This window comes from Oreochromis aureus, linkage group 22 (assembly GCF_013358895.1).
Source record: "Oreochromis aureus strain Israel breed Guangdong linkage group 22, ZZ_aureus, whole genome shotgun sequence".
Taxonomy (NCBI): Eukaryota; Metazoa; Chordata; class Actinopteri; order Cichliformes; family Cichlidae; genus Oreochromis; species Oreochromis aureus.
Window position 1 is genome coordinate 36,706,313 of NC_052962.1, and position 8,835 is coordinate 36,715,147.

Genomic DNA, 8,835 nt, shown 5'->3' on the forward strand with positions numbered 1-8,835 from the left:
AATATCTGCTTGGTCTATCAAGACATCGCATATTTGCAAAAGTGCGCCGACGTTTTCGGAGATGTCTGTTACCCACCCGCTCGATAGCAAGCCGGGGGGTTCAATGGTCACTCGAGCCGGCGAGAGCAGCGGACTCCCGGCTTCATCGTTTTCAGACCCCCGCTCTTTCGCTACTCAGGTTAAACATGATATATAAGTCACTCGGATAACTTAAAAACGTTATTGTTTGGCTTTTTTCAGTGTTTTATTTGTTCTGGAGTAAATCGGGTTGGCTGAGATCAAAGTTATTAGATTATTAGATTAAATAAAACTTTATTAATCCCCCGGGTGGGTTCCTCCGGGATTTTCACACAGCTGAATAAACGTCAAACAGAAAACTGATTAAACAGAAGTGTGAGATGGTCGAGAATTTACGCCAGTGTCCTGTTATATATTAGTGATGCGCGAATCATGAACGAATCGTTCAATACTCGAGAATCACTTTACTGACTCGTGAATCATGATTCACAAGCGCAACTGACTCACTGACTCATCCCTGTTGCTGTTAGCAAACTAATTTCATTAGTAGAAATATATCTAGCTTATAATTCAAATTGTGAAGAAAACACAACATCCAGTATCTTAACAAAAACATTTCTGCTCTGAACTGGAAGAAAAACCCTGAGTAGAAGCTCACATCAAGACAATAGCTCCTCGGTTCACAGTAGCATCGCTCTGCTAACATGCTAACAGCACATTTGAGCTACTCACCCCCTCCTTTCCTGCGCTGAATCGTAGGGGAAACAAATCACTCATGACTCACTAACCCCCTCCCTCCTGTGCTGAATCATAGAGCTAGCGAATCACTCATGACTCGCTAACCCCCTCCCTCCTGTGCTGAATCATAGAGCGAGCGAATCACTCATGACTCGCTAACCCCCTCCCTCCTGTGCTGAATCATAGAGCTAGCGAATCACTCATGACTCGCTCACCCCTCCCTCCTGTGCTGAATCATAGAGCGAACGAATCACTCACTCACTCACCCCCTCCCTCCTGGCTCGCAGCTACTTCTTCTTCTTCTTGGTTGGCAACCAATGTTATATAAGCACTACTGCCCCCTGGCTCACAGCTCAGTGGACATTTAGATGAGAAAATATATATTTGACACATGTAAGGAAAATACTAATAAAATAAAAATAAACAAAAGAAATGTTCCCTTTAGAAATTCTTTTGCTCTTTTTTGCTATATAAAATAGTTGTTTTCTTTAAGAATCACTCATCTTAGCAGTAGGATTTACATTAAAAGAGAAACAAATTAAGTTTGAGTGAAAATGTACATTTTTTGCACTCTCTGGTCAACTGACTCAGTGACTCAAATGACTCAAAAAACCCGATTCACTTTGGTGAGTGACTCATTAAAACTCGATTCAGTAAAAAGAATCAAATTTACCATCACTATTATATATTAGATAGCAAGGAGCAGACGGCCGAGTTTATTAAACTCCACCGACACAGCGGTGACGCAAATCTGAAGGCTAGACCGTCCCATTTCACAGCCTCGCACTTCCGGGCTTCTCGGTCTTCGAAGGACCCGGCCCACGTAGACCGCGAAGGCCGGGTCCTCCGAAGGATGCAGCCGACGTTTTGGGACACAGCTAGAGTCTTTAGTGTCAATGTATGTAAATGAATGATGATATGAACCAATACTCAAAAACTGAAAACACCTTCAGTTCAATAACAGCTTTTTCTCTCATGTTCATATTTGATGAGATGTTTACAGTAAAATATTTGATTCACAGGTGTATTGTTTTCATTTTGACCCTCACTGATGTGGAACATTTTCAGATTTTTGTCTTCAGATTTTTACGGTTATGGATTTAGTGGCTTATTTTCCACTGCTAAGGTTAAAGGTCATTAAAAAGACTGATCTTGGTTTCGGTGACTGGCCCACGTTTGTTTTTTAGTTAATTAAGCAGATAGTTGTGCTGAATGTCTCTGAGAGAAAATTTATTTGCGTGTGTGTGTGTGTGTGTGTGTGTGTGTCCTCAGTGAACTGTATCAGTCTCTGCAGTATCTTCCAGCTGCAGCAGTCAGTTCAGTTTCTGTTCAGTCTGACTGAGGGAGGTTTTTGTACGACTGTTTTTCACGGTGTGAACACATCCTGACTGTTAGGATAGTGAAAACTCTGACAGTAATAAACTGCTGCATCTTCAGCCTGGACTCCACTGATGGTCAGAGTGAAGTCAGAGTTTGATCCACTGCCTGTAAAACGAGCTGGAATCCCTGATTGTCGACTGCTAGCAGAGTGAATGAGCATTTTAAGAACTCCATCTTTCTGTTGGTACCAGGCTAAACGGTGATTGTTGCTATAAACATGAACATTCTGACTGGTCCTACACTTGATGTTCACAGTTCCTCCCACAGCAGAGCTCACTGCTCCAGGCTGAGTCACTGTGATCTGTCCTCTGGACTCTGAGGATACAGAGACAAAAACATAAAGCAGCTTCATGGTTTTGTGGGCTTCATTTCAGAGGGACAGATGTTGATAGAGGAGAGGAGTTTGATTCTCTGGACTTTACCTGTGAAGCAGCAGCAGAGGAGAGTCCAGATGAGGACGCAGATCAAAGTCATGTTTTTGATGAGGAGGATTTCTGTGGCTTCTGTTGTGATGAAGGACAGCTGTCAGTCATCCAGTGTTCAACTCTCAGGACTATAAACTCTCCCAGAGCACTGGAGCATGGTGCTGCTGATGCAAAGTGCCTCTCTATGGAAATCATCTGACAGGATCTTGAATTGATCTGATGATGCTGTTTATCAATGAATCTGTCACGGTCCTTGATCAGTGACCCGGTATCTTGTATTTAGAATATTATATATTCTTTAGTTGATTTTTATCATTTCTAGTCCCTTGGTTTCAGTGTTATTTAGAGGTCTTAGCCTTTCTGGTTTCTCTCTCTCTGTTCCATATTCGCTCTGTCTCCCCTGTATCCCCTTGTCAAGTGCGCGTCTGTGTTATGTCTCCCGTTTTACTTTGACAGTCTGTATTCTGTGTTCGGTGTAGTAGAGTTTTGCTTCCCCATGTCTCGTTATTTCAGATTTCTCCCAGCAGTGTTGTCCTTCTGTGTCTCATTCCTACTTTATCCCTCTGTTTGTTGCTGGTTTGTCTGCATGTAATCTGCTGTTTCTCATCTTGTGTCTCATCTCATGTTTATGTCTCAGGCTCCTCGTTTCCAGTGTTCAGGTTTTTGTAACGTTTTCTTCTTTCCTCATGTTCTTTTGTTAGTTTATCCCAGTTTAGGTTTTGATAGTTTGAGTCCCGCCATGTTCTCCTTTTGTTTGCATTTTGTTTTTTTCTTTACATAAACTCACTCACGTCAGTGCCTGCACTTGAGTCCATTCTCTTTTCTCTCCACACAGTCGCCTCGCTAACTGTGACAGAATCATTCAGTCATCATAGTATTGAGCAGAGACAGGGAGCTCTTGATCACCTGATGACTGACAGCCACCTCCCCTCTCTCCTGGCTTCCACCCCCAACAAACAGCCTGTGTTTCTGATGGTAGCTTTGAGTGTTCTGTGTGAAATCCTGAGTCAAAACCTTCATTAGTGAGTGTGAGTAAATGTGTGTGTCTGGTGTTATGAGTGCTGGCTGAGGTGTTTTTAAATAGTTGTAAATATCTTGATGCATGTTCAACCATCCAGGTAAGAAAATCCCCCAAAATTCTGTTCTTCTGGTCGTAGTGTTTTCAGTGAGAGAAAGTTTCATCACTTGGATGAGTAAAGAAACCTTTCTCCAACTAAAAATGGCACATCCGAAGAAACAAAATCAACTTTTTTGGGACACTTGTAAATACTTTTGTAAATTAGGTAACCCTTTCTCTGACGGTATATGTTGAACACTGCAGCAGCCTCATAGCAGTGAGCCTTTGTTGTTGAAACCTGTGTTCCCTTGTTTTTCCAGTAGGAGTTTAGGGAAACAAATTGACTTTTTTTACTTTTAGTTTGGCAGAGAAGATTAGGGACCTTTAGAGATCTTTTGTTTGTTATTTTGGCAGCTCACTGCCAAAGTGAATAAATGGCTGCATTGCATTTACACTTGCTCAGAGATTTTGCTCTTTCTTGGGTGGAGTTGGAGTGGGGAGACACATTCTTGTTAAATCGAGGATGCAACACACTTTTGTATAATTTAGTGAGCAGTAACAAACAATAAATGATTATTGAGGAGGTACAATTGTTCAGCATTTCACTGCACCTTACTGAGTGCTTGGATTTGAGTCTTTCATAGTGTTCTGTCCATAGAGATCTATAGATCTGTGTCCATAACAGAGAGTACAAAGACGTGTATTTTTTGGTTGCCTTTCTTACTGCATTTTAGCAAAAGCTGAAAAAGAAGTTTAAAATTGTACAGGTTATTTTTATGTTTGTTCAAAGTTACATGAATGTGTGTGGTAGGTTGTTGTTGGTGTTGCTCACCTGTATCAGACAGACTGGTTCATGAAGGAATGCTGGGACCTGGTTGCCATGGAAACAGTCTCACCAGACTACAAAGCAAGTCTAAAGAAGAAAGAGTCTTTAGTGTCTCTTATGAGCTGTTTGTTCTGAGGAGAACTCACAGACAGGAGAGTCAACGAATACAAGGAGTGATTAGAAAGAATCAAAGATTTAATTTCATTGACGAACAAGGAGAAGATTAAATGAATGATGACAAAAATTAAAACACCTTCAGTTCAATAACAGCTTTTTCACTCATGTTCATGTTTGATGAGATGTTTACAGTAAAATCTTAAATTCACAGGTGTATTGTTTTTATTTTGACCCTCACTGATCAGGAACATTTCCAGATTTTTGTCTTCAAATCTTTAAGGTTTGATATAAATTTAGTGTCTTTTTTTCCACTGCTAAGGTCAAAGGTCATTACTAAGCTTGATCTTGGTTTCTGTTACTGTCCCACATTTGTTTTTTAATTCATTAAGTATATTTGTCTTTGAGAGAAAATTTATTTGTGTGTGTGTGTGTCCTCAGTGAACTGTATCAGTCTCTGCAGTATCTTCCAGCTGCAGCAGTCAGTTCAGTTTCTGTTCAGTCTGACTGAGGGAGGTTTTTGTACGACTGTTTTTTACTGTGTGAATGAATGATGACTGTTGATATAGTGCTGACCTACACAATAATAAACTGCTGCATCTTCAGCCTGGACTCCACTGATGGTCAGAGTGAAGTCAGAGTTTGATCCACTGCCTGTAAAACGAGCTGGAATCCCTGATATTCGGGTGCTAGCATAGTAAATGAGCAGTTTAGGAACTCCTCCATCGTTCTGTTGGAACCAGGATAAACGCTGATTGTTGTTCCAAACATGAACATCCTGACTGGTCCTACACTTGATGCTTACAGATCCTCCCACAGCAGAGCTCACTGCTCCAGGCTGAGTCACTGTGATCTGTCCTCTGGACTCTGAGGATACAGAGACAAAAACATAAAGCAGCTTCATGGTTTTGTGGGCTTCATTTCAGAGGGACAGATGTTGATAGAGGAGAGGAGTTTGATTCTCTGGACTTTACCTGTGAAGCAGCAGCAGAGGAGAGTCCAGATGAGGACGCAGATCAAAGTCATGTTTTTGATGAGGAGGATTTCTGTGGCTTCTGTTGTGATGAAGGACAGCTGTCAGTCATCCAGTGTTCAACTCTCAGGACTATAAACTCTCCCAGAGCACTGGAGCATGGTGCTGCTGATGCAAAGTGCCTCTCTATGGAAATGTGTTGACTCAGTCCAGTGCATGCTGCTGTCTGTCAGTGATCTTTTTTCAAAAATATTTTTACAGAAATTTGACTTTGAAAATATAAAGCTGAAAATCATGAATTTCAGTTGTTGTACTTTCTGGGTTGTAAACAGTGAGCATGTCAGAGATATACTTAGAGGCCAAACTACTGAAAGCTTTGTGAAGTAATAAAACTATCTTTTTTTCTTAAATGATTTCATCATTGTTTGCAAATAGAAATTATTTATGCATTATAAAAAAAAAACCTCCTATATTTAGAAGTGGCATTTTGAAACTCCCTTGCACTGTTTACAAAAAAAAACCAAAAAAGACACTTTGCAGGGCTGTACACTAACTTTTTGCCACGGTTGCACTGGTGTGCCTAATTTTTTTCTTAGGCGCACCAGCACAAAAGTTAGGCGCACCCAAATTTTTCAACCGCATCGCTTAACACAGCAGTTTTACATGTGCACTTTTTTTTGGGGGGGGGGGGGTAATTGCTTTCCACACAGACAATCTTGATTTGTAAATGATTAACTAACAATCTCGTGCTTGTGCTTAAAGTGCTTTGGCACTCTTTGGCAATATTGTAGATAATGTTAAACTTAATCATCATCTCGGCCTCCTCTGACGACCTGTTTGCTGCTGCCTGCCGCTGAAAGGCAGTGGGGAGAGGGGACTGTTGGGCAGCGCATTTATCACGATTTGAGATGGAAAACTGTTCTTGAAGTACAGAGAGAGAGAGAGAGAGAGAGAGCTGTGCATGAAGTGTGATTTTTATCGTGGTGGAGGGAAAATAGCAAAAGTCAGAGGGAATTCATGACGATGTTTATCAAATGTGAAGCTTAGTTTGTTGCTTCTTTTGCTGCTGGTTCAGTAAATTTTGGTTGGAGAGAGACAAAACCTGCAGCTCAGAATCGAGCGCAAACCAGACGTAAACACAGCGTGGACCTGACGCATCAGAAATGGTGAGCTGTCGGCTTTCAGCCCCGATGCCATGTCCATGTACGGGCCGTCGGGTGAGAAAGCCGAGAAAGAGAAAGCTGATTCTGATGCGTCGGGTCCGCTCTGCGTTTACATCTTTGTGTGGAATCCGTGTACCTGCTCTCATTTGCTGTTTGGTGGTTGTTGAAATAGTTTTGTGAACTTTAACCTGAGATTCTGACGTTTCTGGGAAAAATACATTTATATTTAAAAGTCGATTCAGAATTTAATGAATCGATATCACTTTATTCAAGCTACTCACCTCTCTCTATCCACCTGCCCTGCACTTTCAAACGTACACATGGATTACATGAATATCTGGACCACGACCAATCAGAGAGGTCCTGCCCCTGACTATCTTTGATTGGTTTAGACCATGATAGGGGCACAATGTGTGTCTGCTGTTGACCACACAGAGACGTTCAGAGTTGCGGAGTATTTTTTTTTTTTTTTTTGTTACTCGAACAGTTGAACCTAAGATTTTTTTTAAGTCGAACCATTGAAAAATTTGGTCGCACTCTAGAGCCCTGCTTTGGCTGTAAATGAGTCCCCAAACAAATGTTATTTACAAAGCATTCAAGAAGTTGTCATGTGTAATATTTTATCATGTTCACTAAACCATGGCTCAACATCGAGGTGTGAGCTTTACTAAAAGCACGTGACAGTGCCTTCAAATCAGGAGATCAACAAGTCTACAAAGAGGCACGCCAGTCTCTGCTTACAGGCATAAAAGAAGCCAAGCGCAAATACAAACACCGCATCAAGGAACACTTTAACACGAACAACTTGAGAAACATGTGGCGGGGGATCAAGACACTTACTGGCTACAAAGACAATCGCACACAAACCCACTCCCCGGACATCAACTTACCTGACCCAGTTCTTCGCCCGCTTTAAACAACAAAACAGGGACACCATCACCCATCCTAATGTTTCAGAGAGGGACGATGCCCCCATCCAGCTGGAACAGCATCAGGTCAGAACCACACTGCGCAGAGTCAACGCAAGGAAAGAAGCTGGTCCAGACGGTGTAGCCGGTAGAGTGCTTAAAGCATGTGCAGACCAACTAGCAGAGGTTTTCACCACCATCTTCAACCTCTCACTGCTACAGTCTGTAGTACCATCCTGCTTTAAGTCAACCACCATCGTTCCAGTGCCCAAGAAGAACACAGTGAGCTGCTTGAATAACTACCGTCCAGTTGCTTTAACACCCACAATTACCAAATGCTTTGAGAAACTTATCATGTTGCACAATAAAGCTGCCATCCCTGCAAACCTTGATTCATACCAGTTTGCATACAAGGTAAACCGGTCGACAGAGAATGCCATAATAACAGCTCTTCACACAACCCTCACACACCTGGACAGTAGTAACATCTATGTGAGAATGCTGTTTTTGGACTTCAGCTCTGCCTTCAATACAGTTCAACTCCAGAAACTGGTTAATAAACTAAGCAACTTAGGACTCAGCAGCTCACTGTCCACCTGGATATTGGACTTCCTGTGCAACAGACCCCAGAACGTCAGGATGGGAAAGCACACCCCCTCCACACTCATTCTGAACGTAGGCGTCCCACAAGGGTGTGTCCACAGTCCCCTCTTATACTCACGTTTCACCCATAACTGTTCTCCAGTCCACACCAGTAACACCATTATAAAATTTGCTGATGACACCACCATCATAGGATTGATTAACAACAATGATGATTCAGCCTACAGAGAGGAGGTTCAGCATCTGAACTACGACTACGGAATGGAGCAGTTGTCAGCCACCTCCTGTACATGGATGACATCAAGCTGTATGCCAAGAGTGAACGAGACATCGATTCACTGATCCACACCACCAGGATATACAACAATGACATCGGAATGTCGTTCGGACTGGAGAAATGTAGTCGGATGATAACAAAGAGAGGGAAGGTAGTCAGAACGGAGGGGATCAAACCACCAGAAGGCAACATTGCAGACATAGAGGACAGCTACAAGTACCTGGGGATCCCACAGGCAAATGGAACCATAAAGAGGTTGCTAGAAAAGCTGCAACCACCAAGTACCTGCAGAGGGTCAGGCAAGTCCTGAGAAGTCAGCTGAACAGTAAGAACAAGATCTGGGCTATCAACAC

At 42.3% G+C, this 8,835-nt stretch overlaps 1 gene segment (V, D, J or C); it reads right to left on the reverse strand.

Annotated features, from left to right (window-relative positions):
- Window positions 1-2,067: 2,067 nt before the first annotated feature.
- Window positions 2,068-6,728, reverse strand: LOC120435576. The segment is given in 3 exon segments: window positions 2,068-2,451; window positions 5,533-5,555; window positions 6,664-6,728. Coding segments are annotated over 3 exon segments (417 nt in total).
- Window positions 6,729-8,835: the final 2,107 nt, after the last annotated feature.